Source organism: Lepisosteus oculatus, chromosome 22 (assembly GCF_040954835.1).
Source record: "Lepisosteus oculatus isolate fLepOcu1 chromosome 22, fLepOcu1.hap2, whole genome shotgun sequence".
NCBI lineage: Eukaryota > Metazoa > Chordata > Actinopteri > Semionotiformes > Lepisosteidae > Lepisosteus > Lepisosteus oculatus.
The window spans coordinates 13,145,516-13,171,842 of NC_090717.1; the positions used below are offsets into that span (position 1 = coordinate 13,145,516).

Here is a 26,327-nt window from a genome sequence, read left to right on the forward strand (position 1 = left end):
CACTGGGGAACACGACAGGACTGGCGGTATGTCTGAAACTGCGGTATAACCAGGCCCGTTTCATGGAGGTGGCACTGCGATATATAACCACTGTCTGTACACAGCTATGTGAACTCTGCAGAACCCTACTGCCGAGAAGGGAAAAGCAGGAGAGAAACGATGGCACGATGGCGATGCTGCGCCCCGAGGACGCGGGGCCGAAACGCGGAGACGGAGGCGACGAGCCGGCTACCTAGCTGGGTCTCCTCCGGGTCGGCCCTCTGCCGCAGCCGGCGGATCAGCTCCAGCCGGGCCAGGAACGGGCCGCGCCGCTGCCGCGCCCCCCGCGCCTCCTCGGCGCGGATCCGGTCCTCCACGAAGCGGATCGCCTGAGCCACCGAGGACTCCACCTCCCCCTCCGCCGAGCTGGGGCACGGGAGAGCCAGCGTTAGGGCGCCACGCCCGCCTTTCACACCCCCCACCTCCTGAAGGCCACGCATCGGCCAGCCGGCGCGCTTTACAATTAATATCCCTTAAAGGCTTCTGGGGATTTATCCAGTACCTTTACGTGCGCCCGCGCTCCAGCATTAGACAGTAAGATCTCCGTAAACGCTACTCACTGATCTCCCACTTCAGGCGGCGACCAGGACTCGTCAATGACGTGGAAGAGAGAATCGAAGTACGAAAGGTAGAACTGCCAGTCGTCTGGGCTGAAAGAGGAAGGGCAACAGGCTGTTACAGTGGTCTGCTTCCACCGGTAAGACTAGGGGGAAACGTTTGCATGCTGTGGTGGAAATGTGGAGCAAACGCACCGATCCAAACTCGCCGCGTTACAGGGAAGGACGGAGAAGAGTTAGGACCGCTACAGATGTCGAAGAGCCAGACACGTTCCACCAGTAACGACCAACTGGCACCAGACCAGCTTTCTAAAGTCTACAGGACGTATAAACTGTTAAACCAGTTAAGGTGCTTGTTCCCGGTACAGTCTGAGCGGTATGGCGTCATTGAATCAGCATTGTTTTAGTGAATGGTCAACTAACGTCATATCTGGAATACAAAGGAATATTCTGGCAGCTGCGTTGATGTTCTTAAAAAAGGGAAGGAAAAAAAATGACAGGGAGGTGGGATGTGAGAAAACTGCAGACCAAGACTTTTGCCTGAAAAGCAGAACATGAAGCGCGAGCAGTCAAATATTACAAGACCCAAACGAGGAGGTACGGTACAGATGAACAACAGACTTCTAACGGCTGGAGCTGTTATGGTGCTGGTTCCCAACAGACCGAGCTGTGTGGCGTCAGGAGTTCAAACCTTGGCTGATTCCCAAAAGGATGCAACTCTAGAAACAAATTAACTCCTCAGTGAGGGAGTTACTGCAACAGAGGTGCTCTTATTGTCACTTCTGCTCAGATCTGCAGTGTTTAAATGAGTGATCTACCGAAGCCTCGATATGGGTTATACGGACACAAACAGGACACATTAAATGGCACACCAGAATACCATACACTGCTAAAATGAAAGAAACAAATGTAAGCAAGCATGTGCATGAATGGACATGACAAAGCTTTGAGGAACTACTCCACACTATGCTTCACAAGTCTTCGGTGACTCAGCACTATGGCAAGATAGGCTAGAAATAACACATGAAGGGACTGTTACTTTTCCGCAGGCAAATATCCGGGTCCAAAACCAGCAGGCTGTCTGCAAAACCTGCAATTCAGAAAACGACGCCTGCTTTGTAAAGCTGCGGATTCGCCACATTCTATGCGAGAACGTTCGAAAAACAGAATCCCCCAGCAGCTCACACGATGTAACCCTTCAATCTAACTGGAGTATCGGGGAGTGTTTGTGAACAGTGCCTTAGACACCCAGCACTCATTTCAAGACACTTTCCAATTAGCGACACACCTGACTAGCATCGGAACCCAGCTAGTGAGTGACCCCATCCTGACCGTCATCTAACTGTGCTAGTATTGTGAGGAAGCTCTTACAACATCTTGACCACATGGGGATGGGTGTGCTCATCATGGGGGCTGAACACAGAGGAGGGGTTCAGGGTTAACTGAATACTATATGTATGTAATGACTGTTGTTTCGTTAAGTTGATCAATGTTATTTTAATTAACTTAACGCCAATGCATTTATACTTTAATTATCATATAGGGGAGGGTATTTATATCTTTTAACCACACAGACTACGCACTGCATCACATTAAGCAACAGTAGAGGGGAGGACTATTGGCTATTCCAGACAGCTCTCTGCACTGAACCCTCGCGAATGTCAGGACCCTACTATACGCTGCAAGTGAAACTATGTGAGTCTTCTACTTCTGTGCCAAAACCCTTTTTCGGATGTGCACGGGGCAGCGAGTGTGGCTCACTTGTTCAGGAGCAGCTTCCGGGAGAGGGCGTTGCACTCCGGCCAGCGGTCCAGCTTCCTGTAGAGAGACATGCACTTGCTCTCTCGGCTCTGCAGCTCGCTCGTCAGCTTCTCTGGAAGACAGCGGGAGCAGGGGGTTACAACGGCACCACGCGCCACACCCGCGGAGACGCTCAACTCAACTACCAGAGCTCCACCACCGCCCCCAAGAAACTCCCATGAACAGAACTCAGCAGCGTCAGTGCCTTCACTCTGGCTGCCAGTCCAGGGGCCCCCCGATATAAGTGGCCCTACAACACGTCGTTTCACACGTGTGAACGAACTTGACGGAAAAATTCAACTCATTTCCAGCATTTTTCAAGACCCCGGAAGCCAGCAGGGTAGGTGGTTCTTGGATTTTTTTTTGTTTCATTTGGAAATGAAATATATTGTGAAGAGCAGAATCTAACATTAAAAATTCTTCTTGTAGACAAAGCTGCTGCACGTGATTTAGATTAGGAGACGTTACGCCCGGATAGCAGAGTTCTTACCACCATGCACTGCGTCACAGATCCAACCAGTGGGTCACTGACAGAGACTAGTGATCAGGAAGGGCCATATATCGTCACATTTCGTGGGAAGTCAAATGCAAGCTTGAGACTACATGGAGACTTACAGTACTTGCACAAAGCTCATAGTTTTGTGCTCAATTCGAAATTTATAAATTATTGTAAAATGAATTGATTTTGCTACCGAGATTTAATAACCAGTCTGAGAAACAGGGACCGCAGTTCCCCTTTAGGTACAGGCCTGCCCCCTGCTCTACTGTGATTCACAGCACATGGCTGTGAAGTCAGCCCACGGCTCAGTGCTCAGTCCTCACCTCCCAGCTGCCCCCTCACCACCTCCAGGGCCTCCACATACTTGCCCAGTCTCTCCAGGATCATGAAGTATAGCTGGACCTGCGCACAAGAACACAAGAAAGGTTAGAAACTAGGCCGTCTGGCCCATCTAGCCTGTTTGATAGTTAGTAGCTTATTGATCCAAGTATTTCATCCAGCTGTTTCTAGAAGAAAGGTAGATATTGGCTTCAGCAGCATGGCTGGACAGCTTGTTCTATACTCCCATAACCCTATGTGTAAAGAAAGGCTGCCTGTCCTCAGATTTTAAAATAAGCAAGTCAGGTGACACAGATAATACAGCTGCAATTGGAAAACGTTAATGAGGAGTCACAGTCACTGGATAAGTCAATCCAGTCACAACATGTTCTTAACATCTTCTCTGGAAGCTAGTGAAAGTCTTTTCAATCCCAACCAATGTGAAAGCTATTCTCTGCCCACACTGGGACTGCTAGGAAGACAGGTGTAAACCTGGTACCCCAGTACTGCTTGGTTGGATCATCTGCAGCTCCCCACAGAAATGTTGTGGCTGGACCCGAGACAAGCACTTCATGCTACTAAAGCCTCAAATGTCACTGGGTTACAGCAGTTCGGCATGGAGAAAAGGGCCAGAAATCCTACACAGTGATGCAAGAGAATTACAGGAAGCATTTGTTAGTGGTTATTGAAGCTCAATGTGCTGCAACAAGCCACCGAATCTAGAGGGACCTTTAACCTCTTCACACAGGGACACTGGACGTTGGATGACTCAGTTTACTAAATAAATTAAATAAGCTTGAAAGTTTGGCATTACTTGTTAACTCAGACTTCTTTTACATACCAATAGGAACCACCTGAAGCTCTGGTAACATGCCCTGGGCAGAATATGCATGATTTCAGATCATCTAAAAGGAGGCGCACACTTTTACACAGAACCGGATGTGTGAAGGTCTGTCTCCTGAACTCAGGCGGCCCTTCGATGTCTTTCAAAGTGTGACTCGCTCTTTCTCCCTTGGGCACCACGCAGGGACTCACCTCAGCCTCGGCCTCTATCTTCTCCTCCTTCACCATCTTCTCCACCATCCTCTCCGCTAGCGGCAGGAACATGGTCTTGGACAGCTTCTCGTCCTCCGCCGAGATGGCCTGGCAGAGCAACCGACAGCGCAGGTAAGACGCGAAACCGAGTCCCTATCAGTATCCGCCTGCGACAAAAATGACCTGGAAACCGTGAAGACTTTGCTTCATGTCACCCGTGCAGTCTTCTGAAATAAAACATCCCAACTAATTAAATAAAAACCAGGAGAGACAAAATGAAGAGAACCAGCTTCATTTCCTCTACAAAGCAGAATCACTATCCGCGAATCAATATGATTCATTGAAACGATGCGTTTTACAAAAGACACAGCAGTACAGATTTCAGGAGTGCTGGAATATTCACTCATGACACTGAAAGCTCATGAGGCCAGGATATAGCCTGGCTGACAAGTCTGCCTATTCCGGGTCACTGTGTGTCATCACTTGGGAAATCCTGGTCACAGCTAGCTGACACAGCCCAGGCTCCAGCTGGAGATGTGCAGATTACAGGGCTCACTCACTACTCCAAGCAAGCTGCTCAATTGGCCGTGTGTCTAACGAACTTTAATCTTTTTTTTCCTATGTTAACTTCAGTTTCAATTGAAATTTAGAAAGAGATTCATGCCAAGACACAATAACAACCAACCTGTTGTGAGAACTAGAAGAAATTCCAATCCAATTAAGAGAAAAGTTACAGATACCATCTTGTTTGTTAGATAGTGATTCAAAGACCTTCAAAGTTGGGGGTCAGTTTCCACACCATAGTCACAGTCTGCTAGAGCCCAGTGTGTGAGTTCCAACATCATAGTCACAGTCTGTTAGTCTTCTAGAGCCCAGTTTGTCAGCTCCAACACGATGAAGTCATTTTTTCAAATATCTACAACTTTACTTTAACTTTGAGAATTACACAATCTCCGAAGTGAGTAACCTTATATTTTTTTAATCTGCAACCAAGACAACTGCACGCTTACCTGCATCACCAAGCTCATCACAGACCAGAAGTAGTAGGGATTTTTGGGAACAATTTTATAAAGTGCCATTCCAGCCTGAGAAAAAATAAGATGTACGATTAGAGCATTAAACACATGGAAAAATTCCCCTTTTGCAATTGGGTACAGCTAAAAGAATAATATCAAGGCCAGGGGATATATTAATTTATTTTTAAATTTTGAGTGCTTCTAGTGCTCAAAAATATCTGCATCTTCTATTGTAAGACTATGCAAATAAATAATGATGCAGGTCTGCTGTCTGCTGTCGATTTCTTCTTCAATGCACACAAGAGTGAAATACTCATTTAGGACGTCAGTGACTCCCATTTCATTGTCAGGTTCCCCGTTACTTTCCAGGATGTTTTACTTCACCCTTAAGAGTCCTTGTGGTGTAGGAGAAGATTCAGAAATCCATGTCCAAGATGCCCTGAGTAACTGGTGAAGAAGGACCCCATGGGCCTGTTCACAAGAGCAGGGCTTTAACTTCTCAGGGAGGTGTAACTTCCTGTATCTCCAGCAGACCGCTGTGCAGCTGCCACATGGCGCTGTACTTCAGGGCTGGATGAAGGGGCTCCCTTCCTACATGTGCAGCATCGCGACGCCCTTTTCGTTGAGAAGCTCTGAGCGAAAGCAATTCTTTCTCGTCCGTGAAACCGTATTCAGATAGGACCAGCTGTAACCATGTGACGAGGACTGGAGACACGTGCGTTGCTCCTCGGTCTGGGCAGGGGCGAGAGCAAACTCACCTGCTGCATCTTCTTGTACTCCCCGACCCGCGCGTAGGCCATGAACAGGTGGGAGTGGTACTCCTCGCTGCTGGGCACCTTCTTCACCGCGGCCTCGTACAGCTTGGTCACCAGCTCCGCTGCAAGAGGAAAACGCCATCCTGGGACACGTTCCACCAAGAAATATGCCACCAACAGTGAGGAAAGATGTATATAATATACAGCTGTGAGACAAAGAGTACGTGAACGCTCTGGCATCATCTCTATTCCTCTACGTGTTGCACCTGAAGTGTGATCTGATCTTCATCCGAGTCATAATATTAGATAAACACAATCTGATTAAGCAAATCACACCCAAACAACTGTACTTTTTCATGTCTATATTGAACACATTGTTCAAAAATTCAGTGTCTAATGCTGGAAAAAGTATCTGAACCTTTAGATTTAGTAACTGGTAGAACCTCTTTTAGCAGCAATGAGCTCAACCCACTGTTTCCTGCAGCTGCTGATCCGTCCTGCACTTCGGTTTAGAGATACTCTGGCCCATGCCTCTTGCTACAACTTCTTCAATTCATTGATAGTTTTGGGAGAAAGTATTCACAAACGTTTTCTTACCAGTGTATATAATGGATGCAGCCACTTCCACTGACAGTCACCATTCTATAAATCTGCAAAATGTCCCTTTTTAAATCACCTAACATAGCTAGTGTATTGTAATACATCAACTCACAAATGATCTAAAATGATCATGGTAATGGGTGTGTCTGCCTCTAGGTCTCCTACCTGTCTCTGCTGATAATTACTTTTTCAACCCAATGCATGTTAATGAACTCATTGAAAATTCTGTTCATCTGGGCACAACGCAGGAGCACACCCTAGACAGGACGCCAGTCCTTCACAGGACAAAAGATAGGGCCACACCCTGGACAGGACACCAGTCCTTCACAGGATGAGCTCATTCAATGACCGGGTGCAGTAGGGGGTCACTCACGCCTGTGCATCTCTCTGTACAGGATGGTCAGCGCTTGCAGGGAGTTGTCATCGGTGGGCTCGAGCACTGCTACTTCCTGCGCCAAAGTGAAGGCCTCATCCTGCCTGCCGGTGCGTTGTAAGCCGATTGCCTTCAGGACCTGGGGAGAGTGTCCGCGCACAGAGAGGCATGAGTGTCTTTTCAGCAGAAGACCGATGACCTATTCAGCCTTGCCCAACGATCCAGGAAATCTCATCACACAAGCTGTTTCCTATAGAATCCCACAACGTCAACAGGTTCAACAGGGCCACATGGACGTATGGCCAGCAGCCATATCACCCTGCAGCTCCCAGCTGGCAGCCCACTGAAGCCCAGCAGGTGTGAGCCTGGTCAGTACCTGTATTGGAGACCTCCTGGGAAAAAAAGGTTGCAGCTGAAGAGGCGTTAGAGTGCTTTGAGTGGAGTGTCCTGAAAGGCGCTATATAAGTGTAAGGAATTATTATAAATTATTATTATTATTTATTATATAAAAATTCTTCACCTCTCCAGAAAAATGATAGGATACAAATCACACTGCGCTATCAAAACAGGAATCACATGTCTTTCGCATCTGTAGGATATTCACATGGTCACTACTCTGACACGCATCGTGGGCCTGCTGTCTGATCCTGGCAATTTCAGGAAAGTCTTTCCTGGGACAGCTGGAAAAAGAGTACAGCACATGGCTCAACCCTCAACCATGCCCAGTGCTGCTGGCGTCAACCGGAGTGAGTGGTCGAGAAAAAGGATTCTGCCACATCACAGACAGATATTACAGCAGTGACAAAACCCAAGCACAAAATGGAGCCGACTCAAACTCCATATGCCAGCTAGCTCATGTGTATCACAGATGTTCTTAGCGCATATGAATGAAGGAAGGCTGGTATTTCACGATGGATGCCCATCTTTCTAGAGCACACGTGCGCGGAGGTCTGTTCACCCACCTTGGCGCAGTGAAGGTCCTTGTGCTTCTTCAGCAGTTTGTCGGCCTGCTGGATAGCCATCTTGTTATTGCCATTATCCAGGTAATCTGAAAGGAAAGCACATGATGTCAGCAATGACACCGCTTTCTGGGCAAGTCCTAGAGCCAGCCTGACAAAACACCCCAACGCGAAACACCTTAGTTGTTAAACACGGACATTACGCTTACATTAGTGATTTAAACTATTCATCTCTAGGAATGCTCCAGTAAAAGATGAAGAAATATTTTCACCTCGGTTTATTCTATGAGCCTTCTTGTCAGCGCACAAGACAAAACACAAGGTTCCCCGACTGCTGCCTCAGTCGAAAGTATCAAAGCGTTCATCTGAAATCTGAACGTCCTCCAAACCAGAGGGGTCCAAGGATTTCCAACTGAGACCCAAGCAATGGCAAAGTACTTCAGCGTTTTGTTCACCTGCATTTTCTTCGCTGTTGAAAAGACCACAAGCAGACTCCCAAATTAGCAATTATTAAATAGGGCACGATCTGAAATTCCAAAAAGAGCTGATAACCCTGAAAAAAACACAACAGCCATCATTCCAGATGCCAGTGTACGAAAGTGTTCTTTCTCTCTGGTGAAAGTCAGGATGGTAGCAAATCCAGTACAGCTGACACCACTCTTTCAGACTGATTTAACCCAAACCCACAGGAGGCCTGGCGTGGACAGCACTGACAAGCGAGACTGAAAATGCAATGTGGACAAACAAAACATTTTGAGGATTTTAAGACAGCAGCTATGCGGGAATTGTGCTCAGTTGCCCCTGGCTCTCTTCCAGCACTGAACTGGACTGGGACTGAACAGAGGAGGAGATGCTGAACACGTCTGGCATCATGTACCAGTGTGTAAGGGCGGCTCTTGTCGGAATCTGGTGCATCACACTTCAAATGATAAACGACGTATAAACGGTCACAAATTAAAAAACAACAACTCATCCTTTCAGTCTCTGAAAGTGTGGCAACTTCAGGCCCGCGTGCTGTGGAATAATCTCGAAGGAAGGGCGCAGCCCATCCATGATGTTTCCAAAATTCACACGTGCACAGTGAGTGAGACACCTGGTTGTCAAGCAGGACGGGTCCCGTTCCTCCAGGGGTGTATCTGTTCTTAACACGGTGGTCGTCTTGTAAGCCCTTTCTTGTCTGAAAAAGGTTCATTACATTTACACAGCAAATAATGTTTGTGTGTTCTGGGTTTTACGCCTAGTGTTCAGTCTGTGCTGAAGTGCTGTTGAAGCTTATTAAATTAAATGAACTTTTCCTTTTTGCCCATTGTCACCTCTCCGTGTAAACAGCTTTCTCTGAACTGGGTCTGCCTTATGATAAGAGCAAGGTGTTAGAGAAGCCCTGTATTAAAGGTGTCCTGTTTCAAATGTGGTCAGCATTGCTGCCTCACAGCGCTGGGGCCCTGGGTTCGGATCCAGACCTGGGGCGCTGTGTGCGTCCCCCTCGACCATGGCTAGACAATGGACAGGCGGATGGCAAGGGAAGGCACCAGGTCTGGACACAGCACAGCTGCCAGCGACTGCTGCCTTCCCAGCTTCCTTCCCAACTGAGCGATGCCTCCTAAATATAATGGCCGACCTCTGCTTCGTGAATGTCCTTGTCGTCCCCTGTGGGGGACGGAGGGAATTCGGAGCCAAAGGCCTTGTTGTCACTTAACAGCAGCTGAAGGCCAGATTTAACAGCGCAGACACGGCTGACGACGTGCAACATCTCTCTGCTCATTCCGACATTGTCCTGCTAATTCATACTAACAAACTGCTGCAGTTTATTAAAAATTAGACTTCTTTCGCCCCCTTTCGGCGTGGACTGCGGAAGTTTCACATCCCTGAAAGAAAAGTAAGGTTTCTCCAAACCTGCAGCAGAAGAAAAGGAGACAATTCCAGGAACTCCTACAACTGCAGGATCAGAACTAGAGGCTTCCAAAATATATCCAGCCAAAAAACCCTTTAAAAAAATTAAAAAAAACAAACTCAAATGGATGTTATTTGGCAAAATAACAAGTTTACGTCAAAACACTTGCTAACCTGTCCCGCACTGTCAGTCTGATCAGATCTTCAGGTTTTTTGTTACTCAGCCACCGGCTAGAATGATGATACACCTGCTTTCTCCCTTCTCACGTACAACACAATCAGCACATAGCCAACGGCAGGAAAAGCCATCTCATCAGCAGGAGACACAGGACTGAAATAAGACTGGCCAAAATCCAGACGGGCCCCACAAACACCAGTGAGATCGCACTGTAAAACAAAGTCAAGACGCAGAAGAACGAACTGCCCAGGGTGCCGAGACAGAGACACCCGTGTGTTTCAGAAAGTGGGGGACGGGAGACCTGTGTGTCGCTGTAGCCCTTCAGCGTGACTCCCCAGAACGAGGGCTCCCACGCCTCACAATCCCAGCTCCCCGTGGAGCAGCAACACAACTCAAGGGTTCGGAAGTGGAACGGGCGTGCAGAGCTGCTCTCGGCGTGTCGCAGGAAAGGCCAGAGGGCCCAGGTTCACAGACTGGCCGACACAGGGCTGCAGGTACACCATGTGTCCGGTCACACTGCTGTGTGTGCGTCTAGTATCAATGTGTGGATGCCGGGGTGGGCACCCATGAATCAGGAATCTCTTTCCCCTTATTCATGACCTCCTTTTTCTCCATCCAATACAGGGTCGCAGGGGAGCCAGAGCCTATTCCAGCAAGCCACAGGCTAAAGGCAGGGTACACCCTGGACAGGACGCCAGTCTATCACAGGGCAGACACAAGGTCAATACAAACACACACACATACATAGGTCCATTTTCCCAGAATACCAATTAATCTACCAGCATGTCTCTGGACTGTGGGAGGAAACCTCAGTGAACACGGTGAGAACATACAAACTCCACCCAGACAGCACCCCAGGAGCTGCAGCACTGAGCCCGCCCAGCAAACGAGACAAACCAGATCCCCGGAGACGGACCAGAGGATTTCAGCGCAACGCAATGCGGCACTCGGGTACCCTGCGGGACGGGACACCTCCTACCAGCTGCTGCTGATGAGAACCCATCAATAATGTGCCAGTCTGATCCCTCGACCCCCACCAGCTGTGGCTTTAACCAGCCCGGGATTCTGGCATGGAGCATGGGACTAGCAGACTGGGGACCTCAAGGAATAACGGACTTTAGAAACGTATACAATTACAGGAATAAATAACTTTATCGTGAATCTGTGACCGATCCCGGAGAAACCCACTTGACAATCAGTAAGGTCAGTAAGAGAGCCGGAGGAGGAGGGAATCGGTGCGAAAGCTGCTCAGCGGCACCGATGGTAAGCGACATCAAGTGAAAACACATTCCTGACGATTTCTGGCCTGGCGTGTCCACACACACTGATCGTGCCCAGCTGAGAAGAAGGTCCGAATATATCCGAGAGAATCCACACAAGCAGGAAAGCTTACAGAGGCACAAAAACAGACATTCGTTACACGCCAATTCCTCCCTCACAATGACAGTCACATCTTGCACTGGGGTGGATGGTGTGATTTGGTGACAACAAGTGCTGTTTTTGTGCTTTGACAGTTCACGTTAAGCAGTCAAAGAAAAAGGACCCACACAAAAACTGGAAATTATTTCAGTGACACAGTACCTCACACTAGAAAACGGGACGGTGTGCGGTCCCATTTCCGACACACGATCCACAATATCAGACATCACACTTTCAGCTGTTAAATGCTGCCACCAAAGTTTCTGTCAAAGGAGACAAACCGCTCTGCGCACCCCAGGAATTCAGTCTCAGCTATGGAAAGCTAGCTGACAGTCTTCGAGGTATTTCAAAGTGTGGTTCATGTTTCTAACTACAACATACCGGTTGAGGACTTGCATGGTGGTCACGTCCGACCTCGAGAGGCAGATGAGAAACGTTCATCTCATCGATGTGTTCGCTGTCCAGCAGCGCGCCCCGCGTCAAAGACCATTTCATCACGTTAGGATACGGGCTCTTCGGAGACTGCTAAACGTGTAACAACACAAATCTGCACCGGCAAATCTCCACAACGTCGCTTAGGATCGCTATCAGGGAAAGACTACACGGATTCAAATGAATACTTTTCGTCGCAGCGCTTCACGGTGGCACCTGTGACCTCAGAGGCCTTTGCAAAGTCAGATCGCTCGCAACGAACGACGAGAAACGATGCGCAAAGGTAAACCAAGCTTAGGAGCTTAGGAGCGCAAGAGCCGGCAGCTTTTGCACGGCAGTGCCGTTCCCAAGATGAACGTGTTGAAAACACAACTTCTGCACCCCACTCCGCGCCGGATTAGGACAATCGATCACTTAAAGTCAGGTCAAACACCACCAGGATCACTAGGCTGAAAGGAAGCGGCTTGAACCCATTCATAAAACAACGCCACCTCCAGCGAGCCGGCGATCCAGTCAATGACATTAGAGGATTTACTCTGCACCGGGTCCGGCAAACTCGTTCAGCCCCACACGGCTGGACCCCGAGTCCGCCTGGCCCGGCGTGAGCAGCGAGTACCGCGCTCTCCGACCACGCCACCCCCTCGCACCGTCCAACCCCAACCCCCGGCTGAGAGCACCATGCACGAAGTCCCCACGACCGGCCCCGCGCGTACAGCCGGGGGAAGGCGCGCTGTCATTCCGGGCAGCTACTACCCGACTCCGAGGCGCCGGCTGGCGGCCCGCAAGCGCTCTCGTCCCGCCTCGCCCGCACAGATCTGCCTCCGACAGGAGGCGCCGGAACCGGGACACGCAGAACCACCGCGGGCCCCGGCTTCGCTGCCAGGCTCTTATCTAGCGGCAGCGGCAAATCGTTACCGTAAATGGGTCTGAGCCTCCTGTCGTTAGGGTCCTGCACATGGCCCCTCGCCGCCATGATGGGGGGAAATCGGAGGTCCGCTCGGCGCATGCGCGGCGCTGTCCCGGCCGGAAAGAATTAAAGAGCCAGCGTGCACGAGGAAAACAAGCCATCCGGTGCGCGGGGCTGGCGGCTCGCGAGCGGAGCCCTGTGGCCCGTGCCGGTGGGCAGGGGCGCGAGGCGCTTATTGACCGACAAGGCCCGCTCGCTATGATGCATATGTGTATATATAAAGAAAGGCTTTCCATTTAGAGAAATAGAAACGCTATTTCATTTAAGTGCGGTTCTTACGTCGATTGAGATTGGTTGATTTGACTTTTTTTTTTACGTTGCTTTTAAATGAATCAGATTGCGTACATATAAAACTGGGGATTTGTCTTGTGTGGTATAATGATAACATCTTACAAAAGACTCGAAAAGAGATATTTATGTGATAGATGACAGGATACGACCCTGGTGTCCTGGCCAAATTTACCCCTGGTCTTTACCCATCATGGCCTCCTAATAACCTCCCTCTCTGAACTGGCTCCATCACTCTGCTCTCCTCCCCACTGAGAGCTGGGGTGCGGGGAGCGGACTGGGGCATCATCCAGGTGGGGCTGCACACTGGGGGTGGAGGGGATCCCCATGACCTGCAAAGCGCTTGTTAAGTGTAAGGAGACGCTAACCGTCCACGGTGCGTCATTCGCCATATGCCTGACACCTGCACAAACACCACCCCGACACCAGGGTCCCCCGCTTTCTGAAGGGAGAAGGGCCCCGGTTCAGATCTTCATGCGGAGGGGTGACAAGTCGGTCCTTTAGCGCCATCGTGTGGTAGATTTATATGAACCTGGCAGAATTTCCCGGCTCAAAATCTATTTTTTTTTATTCGTCGCTCCTGACATGCCTGTGGCTAGTTTATAATGAATATTTTATGATATACTATTATTTTTTATTTGTTATCTTCAACGGCATCCTCTTCGCAGTACACTCAAGTATAGTGGCAGTAACTCAACTAGTGTTGACAACAAGTAATGACTTCAGGAAGCTGGGGTTTGAATCCTGTCCATGGCAGAGTTCTCCTTTAACAAATGTCTTTGGACAGTGGGAGGAAACCAGAGTGCCTGGAGTAAATTCAAGTAAACAGGGGGAGAACATTCAAACTCCACACAGACAGCACCTCAGGTCTGGAATTGAACCCAGGGCCCCAACTTACGAAGCAACAATGCTATCCATTGTGCCATCTCTCCATAGCCACCATTAACCCTTATCTAGCGAATGACTGGAGACTAGTCTAGTCTCTAGTGCACTCCTGCCATTTTCCTCAGGAAGGAGCATGTTTGCATCTGAACAAGTCTGACTCTGCTATACAGAGCGGAGTAGAAAATTGATGTTATGATGTCAGTAAGAGAGCAGCAAAAGTAGGTCAGCAAAAAATTCCACTGAACCTGGAGGTATCTGGCAGAACTGAGTTGCATCTATTAAGATTTCTTGTTGCTCTTGTAAGTCTTTTTAAAAACGAAACATGAATGTACTTCTGTGATGCAGGGCTCACCCCAGTGCAGGTTGTGAGTGGGCTTTGGGGAGGAGAGAAATCAAGTGAGGACTGACCTTATGTTAGGTCTCATCTCATTAGAGTTTGCATTAAAAACCCCTGAGTTCAGAAACAGCAAGCTCTGGGGCAGTTTTCAGCTGGCCACTATTGACTTGGTGCTAATCATTATCAAGCACTTCATATTGTTCCTCATCCTTTCTCTGCTGGCAATATGTTTAATGCTTTTCTTGATGGTTCACGTTTATTTTAGTGGTAAAAGAAGGTTCCCAAACTGAACCCCTGGGCTTTCAGTCGTCCGGTTGAAAAGACTGACAGTGGCTTTAAATAATGGCTCCAGTATGTGCATTACTGCACAGCAATGGCAAATCCTAGCTGCAGATTCCTTGGGTGGTATTTCAAGCAGTGGTGGTCACTGTAGATGCTGGTACACTGCTTGGGCTAATTAGCAAGTGTAAAACCTAACCTAGGACATTCATGCAGAAAACATTTTGCTGAAAACCTCAACTTTGAACTTGAGGCACACATACAGTTTCTGCAGAAATACACAATTTCCAAGATGTCAAACAACAACTGTTACTACCAAAGCACATGTGGTACCTTTGTTAATTACCCCTGAAAATACTGTACGAGCTAGTGTTTGCCAGTCTGTCAATGTGTGGGAAAGGTTGGTGCTGAATGATTTTCAGTCAGGGAAAGTGATGAAAGTATGTTTTTCAAGACAGCTACACATTACCTTGGTTCTATTCTTACTTTTGTCAAAACCTGTGTACTTTTCTTGCTACCTTGATAAAAAACAAAGCCATCACATTCTTAGCCTGTAGATTTAGTCAGTCTTTCATGATCATAAAGTACATAAATAAAATATTTATTTACATCCAACTTTTAGACAATAACAGTAACATTATATACATACAATTCAAGTTATACGAGAATGTTGAAAAAGGCAGCAATTTTAACTAATTGCCTGTGCAATTTGCTTAACATGGACAGGACAGGTGTTATCACAACCTGCATCTCTTCAAGTCTGACCTTGAGCACGTGTATTCAAGGGTGAATACAATTTATAGGATTATAGAGGGGTTCCACCACAACTGTGGATCACAGAGGTTTGCACAATAGAGAAACCCAGGAGGACCAAGAATCACACAGTTACATCAAGATTTAAAGGCTGCATTCATTCTGTGGAAGCTGTATTTATCAACTGAGTTTATTTGGCAACTAATCAGGGCGACAGAATTACTCTAGGCCCCATAATGGGACTGGTAATCTCACAGTGACACCAGGACAAATACACCCTCTTGTAACAAAAGGGTGGCATGTGGTCTTTGTTGCTGGGTAAATGCCACAGCACTGTTCTCTGGACATCCCTGTAATAGGACATTGTTTGCAAATTTACTGCTTCAGCACTCTAGTTCTGTAAACGGAACCAATCTACCTCGTTTTCTGAAGAAATCAGTAATTTCTTAAAACATTTCAAAAGATGCATCTTAACAAACACTATGAGCCAGATCCACTTGACCTTAGCTTCTGAGGTCTGTAAATGCAAGAACTTTAGGTTAGCAGAATAGTGCTACTTATTTTTCTTAAAGGGCTGCCAAATCTGCATTGTGCTGTAATATTTTAAGATCCTAATACAGTATTTACACACATACATATATGAAGGCTGCTTGGCTGTCCACAGAAGTACAAAGCAGCACTTTAAAATGTGTTTCTCCAATACAAAGAACAACTTCAGATATGAAGATATGTCCAATAATAATACAGCAGGTTAAAACCAAGGGTTTTTGTAAATAAATCCGTAAATGAGCCAGTGTTTCTGAATATTTCAATGGTAAAACAGAACTCTTGGTTATGTTGCTGAATAGTTTGGATTGTCCTGTACTTGAATTAAACCAGGTTTATCTTGACAACTATTAAATTAACAATCTTTTTTCTTCTTTACCAGCGGACACAACCACAAATAAATAAAGCCTTGACATTGACTGGTTTTACCAACAGTACACAGTTGATTTTACAGATCTGTGCAATGAGTGTATGAAGAATGACAGGCAGGAAACAGACAATGATGTGTGAAATTTGCAAAAGCACACCAAACAAGCACTTAGTTAGACTTCTGGTTCTTTGTGGCACTCCTGAGTCTCATTTTCAGTTAGACCTCCTGGTGTCTACTTGGTGTCTGACAGAAATGGTTACGGCTTCCCCTTAGTTTTTGATAAATGCAGCTGACCGCTCTTTCTCCTTCTTTAAAATGATGATAAAAGGACAAATATCAACATTGATGCACCTTCAGATCATGACACTGACACAGCAGATGTCAATAATGAATCCTGAGCATCTGTTGGAGAGCAACGCCAGTCTCAACAGAGAGAGGGGCCTACCAGAGGCGGGTCCAGATTTTCAGCATGTTTATGTAGTTGTGAAGAGAACGTAGGAGGCTTCCTAAACAGGGGAGAAGGAGAAGGGAGTTTCTACAATCTCCACTCATTCACGCTAGAGCGATCACAAGGCAACATAAGCACAGTGAAGAGACAGGGCTCTGAATTACTCCAGTGGAGAAAATGCGAAAATGTTCAGATGCTGCTTTATCGGTTCTAAACAAAAAAGTAGCCCTGACCAGCATTAAAACTAAATGAAACTAAACCTAAAAGTTTGCAGCAAGCAAATGGAACATATTGTTTCATAAAAATGTGCATTACAGGACCCTGTATTAAAAATACCATAGACTGCACAGGAGCTGCCTGGATCTTCCCCCAAGATACTGGGGCATTTCGACGGGCTTCAACCCAGGTTTTTGTGCCTGTCTGCATTTCCGAGAAACCCTAAGTTTCCACACGGTTCTCCTCTGCTCAGCCACTGTCACCTCTCCACACAGGCCAAGCCGGGGGGTGGCACTGGCACATCCACAACCTACATCGGCCCCCGTGAGCCGGAATCCCATTCCGGCTGCTTCCGGGGGCAGGAACAGGCTAAATGTGAGCCTTTTAAGGGTGCAACAGCTGTGCTCGGGTGCTGCCTGTGACTTTATTTTCTACTTCTAAAAAGGAGGAACAAGATGTCATACGACAATCCCGTCTCCTGTACTGTTGTGATTGGATGAGAGATAATTAATATGCATACCATCATTCATTACATATATATATATTGGCACAGGGGCAGTAAATAAATAACCAGGTGGTTCAGTGTATCCCGAAGCACAGCCGGCTCAGAAGACAACGCAAATAACAACGTCCCACCCACCCGCTCATCCCCTGCTCTCCCTCTAGGCTCATAGTCATCCCCGGGAGCCGCCCCGCCCTCAGTCCCGTTTGGACCCCTCCCCTCTCTGGGCTCTGCTCCTCCTGGAGGCCAGGTACTCGGCGATGAAGTCTGTGTTCTGGTACATGACCATGCCCGATAGCGTCAGCACCACGCCGACGCAGCTCAGCGCCGACAGCTGGCAGCCGAACAGCAGCTGGGACAGGAGCAGGTTGCCCACCACGCTGAGGTTGCCCAGGACGTGCAGGGTGACGGCGGAGGTGAGGGTGATGACGCAGAAGCTGGCGAGGTTGTAGAGGACGGAGCCCAGGCAGCTCAGCAGGATGAAGACCCACAGGTGGTTGTCGTACCGCAGGGGCGACTCCAGGGCAGCCCAGTTCTCCAGCACCAGCGCGGCCACGGCCAAGATGCAGAAACTGGGGATGGCCATCAGGTAGAGCAAGACGACCGAGTTGATCTTCTCCTCTTGGAGGAGAATGCCTGATTCAAGACACAAAGAGAAACCTGACCGTCAGATCCACACTGAGGGGAGCCTGCAACCTCTGCTGTAGCAGCGCCATTCTGCATTAAAGTGCTCTAAACCTGCATCACAATCACAAGCATAAAATGTAGGAGACCTTAACACACAGCTGTCTGGTACCTTAGCCTGGTTCAACACACTTGGCCTGACAATGACAGCTATACATGTGTCTGCTGTTTAAACCAAGGGTGCAGACGCATTGTGATATACTGTAAATACCAAGGTTAGATTTTATTTTAAGAAGACAAAAATATAATTGGGATGAAGAGGTATCCTTTCCCATGATTACCTCAGCTAGGAAAGTGGAGGGTTTCTGTTTCAATTACAGTTACAATTTCAATGTCACACATTTAGCTATTTAAGTGTCTTGCAGCACTGGGGCCCTGGGTTCAATTCTGGAGCTGGGGTGCTAATTGCAATATGAAGACCTCTTGGTAGGTTAACTTGCTTATAGGAAAATTGGCCCTGGTGTGAGGGTGTCTTTCAACCTGCCCTGTGATGGACTTGCGTCCTGTCCAGGGTGTACCCTGCCTTGAGCCTGCTGCTTGCCAGGACAGACTCTGGCTCCCTCGCAGCCTTGAGTTGGAAGAAGGGGTTGGAAAATGGATGGATGGATATTGTGACAAACTGAATTGGCATGCAGCTCATTTTACACATGTGGAATGCTACTGTAGTATCTGCAGAACCATTTTAGTGGAGGAATTAGGCAAATAGGATGTTTTTCCTGTGCTGCTGAGTAATTTGCATCACTATCACATCTTTCCTTAAAAAGCTGATAACTGAGGTGGTGCTGTAAGGTCCACAGCAGTGGATATAACTTTCCATTTGGTTGGAAACATCCACATTATGGATGGAAGAAGAGGATCTGTATAAAGAAAATGATCTGGGGACTTTATGTTATAGAAACAGCGCTTACTGGCTCAGGATTGCATGAAATATGAAGTGAAACTTTCCTAGTTGTGTCTCACTCACACTGTTCTATACTGCTCTTTCAAAGCAGCTGCCTAAACCTCAAGACAAAACTATCTTCCACACAGCACACACTAAGGACCGGTTTTCCCAGAAGCCAGTTAACCCACCAGCATAGCATGTCTTTGGACTGCAGGAGGAAGCCCACACAAACACATGCAGTACACACAAACACCAGACACACAGCACCCAGGTCTGGCATTGAACCCAGGGCCCCAGTACTGCAGGGCAGCCATGCTCACCACTGCACTACACAATGTATTTGAATAACAACTGAACATGCTCTCCTACAAACCATCAACTGTGCAATTTGAGGTACTCTAAATTAACTCAATTACCAAAGTGTGTTTGTGAAGTACTGCAGACTTTGTACTTTGTAACTCAAAAAGAAAAGGCTAAGAGCACGGTACAGGCACTTCCTAATGTAAAACAACATTCAACTTTCACTTTCTCTGTGTGTCATTGCTTGTTTTGATCTTTACAGTTCATTAGACTGTGATGAACATTTAAGGACATGTAAGAACATGTTATTTAAGGCGGATGAAAATAAACCACATTGTTATCCAACAGTTTGTTGAGGCTCTCTTTCCTTTTAGATATTTCCATAAAATGAGACTTGAGTTCGTTTACTCTTAAAAGCAAAGCAAGTCACAGAACGTTGCCCATAAGAAGTTCCTGACAGTTTGCTGTACAGAATGAGTGTGTTTTTGAATAGTCCATCATGAAAATCACTGTGTCATCTTTTTAGAAAGCGCAATGTATGAATTGAGCAGTAACCTGAGACCTCTAGTTTCATCAGGAGGTGTATTTATAGACAGGACCCAGGTGGGGGAAGGGGGTGTCAGGTGATTTTTAGACCCTTACTAATGATGCATAGTTCAAGAGTGACAACACAATATTTTCTAGTTGCTCGTAATGGGGTCAACTTATAAAATCAACAACACCATATTTGAAATTTAAGATACGTCAGAGATAGGTTTGTGATTTAATACAAACACAATATATTTAACATACAAAATACTGTTTACCAGAAAACAATATATGGTGAAGAATATTAATATGATATTTTGCATCACTCATGAGCTATACAGTCTGGCCTTGCAAATTTAAAAACTGTAATAATTCCTTGCACTTTTACAGCTTTGTTTCATTTCAAAAGAAGTATATGGGAGACGTAGGAATGCCAGGCTATGACTTTCAAAGAGCGATGAAGGCTGAACACCTGCAGTAGGTTAACACCCCTTCTCTTACAAACAGTGTCCTGGGATGTTTAACAACCAGGCAGTAAGGAGCTGGGTTTACTGTCACACATCCCAAGGCCAGAAGTCTGAGACAAACTGCTCCGAGCTGGCTGTTTTTGCCATTATAAAAACTGATGCAGCCTTTATCTTATCTTTCTACTGCATGCCAATTTCAAAAACCACTTACAAAGTCATTTCCTTACTCATTTAGCCCTTTCCCTCGGAGTCTTTAATAACCGGAGTGAGGCGCTCACTTAGACGTCATGTCACAACTGGCAGCTGACATCGACGAGATGAGATGCGGTAAACAGCTGTAAACAGCTGAAGGTTGATTCAAATCCAGATAAGCGACAACGTGTAGTGTTGCAATGCGGTATAAAGACTTGTGTAATGTCAGAATAAATTGTGCCATCGGACCTTTTTACTCGCGCTGTTTAGTCTAAGTGCGTTTTCCTAGTCACGATCTCTAATGTATTGCATCTATTCTCTATATTGCTGAGACCTAATAAATCAAAACTTCACTGACTTTCTTTTTATATTTTTAAGATTTTTGATAATTTATCAACATCTTTAGAAATCATCTGAAAGCGGAAAGGGGTTGTGTAATAGGCTTGGTCGAATTAAAAGTTAGATAATTACATTAAAACACAGTTTGCACTTTAAAATACAAGTGTTAACAACTGTACTGGCGAAACAGTGTGGAAATTTTAGCAGCCTATACTCCAAACGCCTTTGGAGAGTTGGAGAATCCTTCCAGATTATTTTGTTGTAATGCTGCTCCAAAGTGTAATTTCTCAGGGGTCAAAACCACCAAAACATTTAAAAGAGATTTCACCAGGCAGAGTATCTGACCGGACCCCCCGACCTGACCAAACCGGACGAGACGTCTGTGGCCACAAAAAAAAAAGGTTTTCGAGTTCGAGGGAAGCTACCGTGTTCACTGGTACACGAGTGTCGAATCCACGCAGCCCCACTGCACGCAGGGACAGGCCCACGTCACTGTCAGGCCTCTCGGGCGCATGCTTTGCATAGGCGTTACAGCCGTGAGTTCAAACTTTGAATGAGTCATTCAGCGAAAGGGAAAAACGCGTAGGAGAGAAAGAAAGAAAAAACAACAGCTTCATTCTGGCTCACCATTGGATGGGAGCAAAGAGCTTTTCCACGGTGACTCGCACAAGAAAATGCACACTACAGTGCGGCTGGCCTCCAGTTTTGGCTGGGTGATGAACACACACCAGATTCCCCGGGCCGAGCCGGAGAGGAGAGCGAACTGTAAGCTCCTAGAGACGGGCGATAACCCTCGCACCCGATTCAGCTCCATACGGCACATGTGCACTAGGCTGTAGACATGATCCTGACTGTATTCTACTACACATGGACACAGGGCTGGTGAATATGCCGGATACATGTCAGATCTATTCAGGCACAAACAGTGCTCTGCATTCCCTGTTGTGACAAGTCAACAACAAAAAAGTACTGTAATAGTGTTTATCACCGAGAAACAGAACTTTTTAAGAGCTGAATTGGACGGAGACACATCACTGTGACTGTGTATATGACATATCGCCGTGTGTCTAGGAATATATGAGGAGAAGGGCACTAGCACGGACTAAGAGCGTGAAACCCGATACTTAAATCGCTGGTTACCAAAAAAAAAACTGACAGATGGATTAAGAGCTGTAGGCGGGGACTGCCAATTCAAACCAAAAGCTCGAAACTAGGTAAGAGAGCCGCTGTAGGCAGCTCACGTGTACTTGAATTAACACGACCGTTACAACAAAAGACTTGAAATCAATCCTGCAATTTCCCTCACGGGATCAATAAAGTATCTATCTATCAATCCTGGAAAAAAAGAAGAAGAATACAGAATAGCGCGCCAATCCCTCATGCCGTTGCCGGGCGCTATACAGCAGTGTTATCCGGCGCGGTGACTCACTTTGTTGAATGGACTTGACTCCTCTCAACATTGTAGCAGCGAAGACGAAGAAGCAGCCCATCTGGTCGAACTGCACCTCCCCCATGATGCTGAAGGACGCCCCCAGGCAGATGGGCATCATGGCGGTGTACTTCAGGACGTGGTGCTGCTTGCCCAGGATGAGGGTGGAGATGGCCAGCGTGAACAGCGGCGTGGTGGTGTAGATCATCTGCGCGAAGGACAGCTGCACGTAGCTCAGCCCCACGTTGCCGAAGGCGATGCTGGCGCAAAAGGTCAGGCTGAGCAGGAAGACCTTGATCCTGGCGGGGGCCGTGAGGTCCCTCTCGCCGCTCCGGGGCTCCACCACCCGCAGCCGGATCAGCCCGTAGTCCACCACGATGGCCGTCAGCATGTGCAGGGCCGACAGCAGCAGCGGGTAGCGGAAGTTGTACACGGCGAAGATCCACTTGTTCAGGCTGGAGATGGTGGTGCCCGTCACAAGCCACACCACGACCGCGGACAGGAGGTGCAGCATCTCGGCGGGCCGCCTGCGGGCCGGCGTCCTGGCAGCCTTTGGGACGCCATGGGCTGGTATCATGGTCGCTTCATCCTCTCCCCTGGAAGGCAGACACATGCTCAGAGCTCAGGGCAGCTGCATCGAGTGACTTCTCAACGCCGAGCGGTCGAGGTTTTCGCCCTCAGCGCACTAAATCAGTCGAAACGAGGAAAACACCGTTTCTAAAGAGCACTTCTTCTTTCCAGTGTGTCTGACCGGGCTCCCCTCCTTAGTTTTGGTACAAACTGTCGGTTGCTAAGACGTAAACACGGTTATTTTCCACGCCTTTTCCCCAACACGTGTTGTTATTGTGCGGCCGGCCGGGGGTTTGTCACCGGACACCGATGACATATGCTATAGCGCTTGCATCGCCCGGGAGGGGAGGGCAGAGCCGGTGAAGACATCACGCCAGCCTGCCACGGGGAGGTGGGCGGAAAAACACCCGCTTTAAACCCTTAACCCCCCGAGCCCGTCTCTGAGACACAAACGCCGGCTGTTACCTCTGTTATGTTGCGGTAAAAAGCGCCACGGCTGTTGCTCGGCTCTTCCGGCACAGACAGGGCTACAGCTCCCTAAATCGCACATCGCAGCATCCCGTGATCGCGGAAAGATGTCGAAGCTCCTCTCGCAGGGCTGCGTTTTCAGCTCCGATCAATGCGACCGGCATCGAAACCGCAAACAAGGAAGCCGAGACCTCGTTGCCGAAGCCGATGTTATCTGCCTTAAGCATAACACAATGGGGAGAGAGAAAAAAAAACAACAACAAAGCGATGATAAAAAACCCATCCAATCCTGTGTGTAACTGCGCCGCACTGCCCCGTCGTTTCATAGGAGCTAAAAATCAACGATAAAATACGTACCACTCCTTGGACGTCTCAGCAAGCTTCTCGTTGTTTTATGTTTGCTCGTAGAGGCCACCACTGTACTAAAATCTCACTCCCGCAACAATGAATGACCCACTTTAATCTCACCACGCAGTCTCGACCTCGTCAGGTGCCGCCCAGGCTTTATTTTCCAGACGCAGAGAAATACAATGTATTGGCCGCTCCGATGTAAGATGTAACCCCGGTCCCCCAACACACACACGCACACACACGCTCGGGGCTTAGCTGTCAACTCATCAGGGCCGCCGGAGCGCATTCATGCCGGCCGGTGCTTTTGACAGATCGCCACGCCTGCAAAACCAAAAGCCCGGAACAGTCGCGTATTCAAAAATATATATATATTTTTATAAAAAAATACCTCCGTCAGAGTCCAGGCGCATTCTGGACGCCTCTGTCCCTCCGACGAGAGTCCACTCGACTTGTGACTTTTGCCCTCTGCCGGCTTCCCAATGCGACAAACGTCAGTCGCCGAGTTCAGCCCGATCCCTTCACAGGAGCGGAGAATGTGACCCGACTGCGTTCCTCTGCGAACAGCAGATTTTTCCGGGCGAGCAGGTCGCTGATGCCGGTGCTCCACACACGCACACACACACACAGCGGCTTGCGCCGAGGGTGGTCACAGGTTCAAAAATAGATTTAAAAAATAAAATAAAACGCGTTGCGCGGACATGCAGTTTAGGCGTGAGTTGCTGGGTTTACTGCGAGCAACATAGACTCATACTTCAGACAACGGGGGCGCCCGTGCTTTCTGTTGATTGAGGCGCGTTTAAAAGGGCCACCTCTGGCAGTATTTATAGCAGCGAATGCGTCCACCAGTTTACTTTTAAAACCGATGACGCTATGGAGTGAGTTCCCGGGATATATAGAGAACAGAGTGCTCACGGAGTCCTCGGTCCGCTGACGCAAGACAAGTTTTTGAGCTCTCGCCGCAATGTTTTACGGAAGGACGCCGTGCCTCTCACATAATATTAGCACTTGATTCAAATGGCTCCTGAACAATTCTTGCATGTCCTACAAGCTTACATCTCCCGGGCTGAATGTATTTCTACATCGGCGACTAAAACGGGCTTCTTAATGGATTTCGACATTTTAAAAACCCCATTCAGATTACATCCCAATCGGTACAGAGTAACCGAACGCATAACAAGTACACCTCGAGCCGGAGATGTCCTCTTTATAACCGTTCTGGGGCCTCTCGAGTCACTAATGAGCGACGGTGTGAGCCACAGAAAAACGGGAGAAAAAAATAAACAGGATCAGTAATGCTCTGCCCTTCACAACAGCAAGTTTCATTGGGTTTTATGATAGAAAAAGAAAATGTTCCTGATCTCAGCCCAATTTCTATCTTACAAAGAACACAAGAAATATGAAGGGGACACTGGGTCCTTTAACAGCAGATCAACTGGCTGCTCATGGCTTCCTGACACAAGGCCCCAACTGATTCCCGAGAGGACTGCTTTGATGCCCTCCAGATTCAACAGCCTTGTTCCTGGTGTCCACAACCCTTTGTATGAAGAACAGCCTCTGTCCTTGGTCATAATTACACTGTTCACCAGCATCCACTTGTGCCTTCCGACAGGGATAGCATCTGAGGGGAGATCTCCATTTGTCTTCTGCCAGGGATCCAGAACAGGCAGGAGGAGCTGCAGTCCTGGAGAACAACAGGGTTTCCCTTCCAGAGCTGATCCTAATTTTCCATCCATTTTCTAACTGCTGTATCCAGGAACAGGGTCATGGGGGAGCTGGAGCCGATCCCAACCAACAGGCAGAAGGCAGGGTACACCCGGGGCAGGACGCGCACACACACACACCAGGGCCAAATTTCCAAGAAGCCAATTAACCCACCAGTATGTCTCTGGACTGTGGGAGGAAAGCTGAGCACCTGGAGGAAAACCAGGGGAACACGGGGAGAACATGCAGACTCCACACAGACAGGACCCCAGGTGTGGGATTGAGCCCTGGGCCGCAGGTCTGAGAGCAGTGCTCACCACTGCTCACTTATGACACTCCACATCGGCAGATATTCTAACAGTCCTGCACTGCCAGAGTAGTTGCTAGGAAGGAAATATGTTTTCAAGGATATCTGTCATCAACAGGCTCCTGTTTCTGCTGGTCTGAATGACCGTCACAATTAAAAACTTGCAGATCTACATATACTGCAAGTGGGGGCGGAGCGGTGGCTCTGTGGCTCAGGATCTGGACCTGTGGCTGGAAGGTTGCTGGTTCAAATCCCACAGCCAGCAGAGGAATCCTACTCCGTTGGGGCCCCTGAGCAAGGCCCTTCACCCCAACTGCTCCAGGGGCACTGTATAAATGGCTGACCCTGCACTCTGACCCTCAGCTTCTCTCCCTGCCTGTGTGTCTCATGGAGAGCAAGCTGGGGTATGCGAAAAGACAAATTCCTAATGCAAGAAATTGTATAGGGCTAATAAAGTGATCTGATCTTACACTCTAAATGCCACAATTACATTTTTCCAACATGTGACAGGCCATGAAAGCATCCAAAAACAATTTCTAGATGTTTTAAAACTGCATGTGAATCACATGTGGTGGATAACAGGCACTTAATAAAATTATAAGCTTCTGAAAGGGGCTTTTCAGCGAGATCCACAGCTCCTGCTTTCC

At 47.9% G+C, this 26,327-nt stretch overlaps 2 protein-coding genes across 10 annotated transcripts in view; both read right to left on the reverse strand.

The window, feature by feature from the left end:
• naa25 (N-alpha-acetyltransferase 25, NatB auxiliary subunit) overlaps window positions 1–12,890 on the reverse strand; it is a 31,449-nt gene extending 18,559 nt beyond the window's left edge. For 2 of the 4 annotated variants that reach the window (XM_006640282.3, XM_015366349.2), the window contains exons 1-10: window positions 12,786–12,890; window positions 7,955–8,040; window positions 6,993–7,131; window positions 6,023–6,141; window positions 5,259–5,333; window positions 4,249–4,356; window positions 3,219–3,297; window positions 2,358–2,469; window positions 600–689; window positions 233–405 (exon numbers count right to left, since the gene is read on the reverse strand). In XM_006640282.3, the coding sequence (XP_006640345.3) occupies window positions 233–405; window positions 600–689; window positions 2,358–2,469; window positions 3,219–3,297; window positions 4,249–4,356; window positions 5,259–5,333; window positions 6,023–6,141; window positions 6,993–7,131; window positions 7,955–8,040; window positions 12,786–12,876 (1,072 nt within the window). In that variant the 5' untranslated portion in view covers window positions 12,877–12,890. Of the gene's footprint in view, window positions 1–232; window positions 406–599; window positions 690–2,357; window positions 2,470–3,218; window positions 3,298–4,248; window positions 4,357–5,258; window positions 5,337–5,482; window positions 5,488–6,022; window positions 6,142–6,992; window positions 7,132–7,954; window positions 8,041–8,223; window positions 9,729–12,785 lie in introns of those variants that run through there. The other 2 variants (XM_015366348.2, XM_069182067.1) reach the window with 2 other exon arrangements.
• A 2,316-nt stretch (window positions 12,891–15,206) lies between these two features.
• slc35e4 (solute carrier family 35 member E4) lies at window positions 15,207–24,647 on the reverse strand. Of its 6 annotated transcripts, XM_015366423.2 has the most exons (5): window positions 24,061–24,647; window positions 23,679–23,823; window positions 23,319–23,539; window positions 22,284–22,879; window positions 15,207–18,097 (listed from the first exon to the last, which is right to left on the reverse strand). In XM_015366423.2, the coding sequence occupies exons 4-5, from the start codon at window positions 22,858–22,860 to the stop codon at window positions 17,658–17,660; spliced, it is 1,017 nt and encodes a 338-aa protein (XP_015221909.2). In that variant the 5' UTR covers window positions 22,861–22,879; window positions 23,319–23,539; window positions 23,679–23,823; window positions 24,061–24,647; the 3' UTR covers window positions 15,207–17,657. The 6 variants fall into 6 exon arrangements, with proteins under 6 accessions (XP_015221909.2, XP_015221911.2, XP_015221907.2 ...); XM_015366425.2 differs by lacking the exon at window positions 23,679–23,823 and having other exon boundaries at window positions 23,319–23,535; XM_015366421.2 differs by lacking the exon at window positions 23,679–23,823.
• Window positions 24,648–26,327: the final 1,680 nt, after the last annotated feature.

What these genes read in the sequence shown, in the direction of transcription:
- slc35e4 (XM_006640451.3), bottom strand. Translation starts at nt 22,896, where the DNA reads ATGTGTCTGCCTTCCAGGGGAGAGGATGAAGCGACCATGATACCAGCC. An exon ending in AGTCAAGTCCATTCAACAAA is followed by an intron (nt 18,098 to 22,283) that starts GTGAGTCACCGC and finishes GTCTTGAATCAG; the next exon opens with GCATTCTCCTCCAAGAGGAG.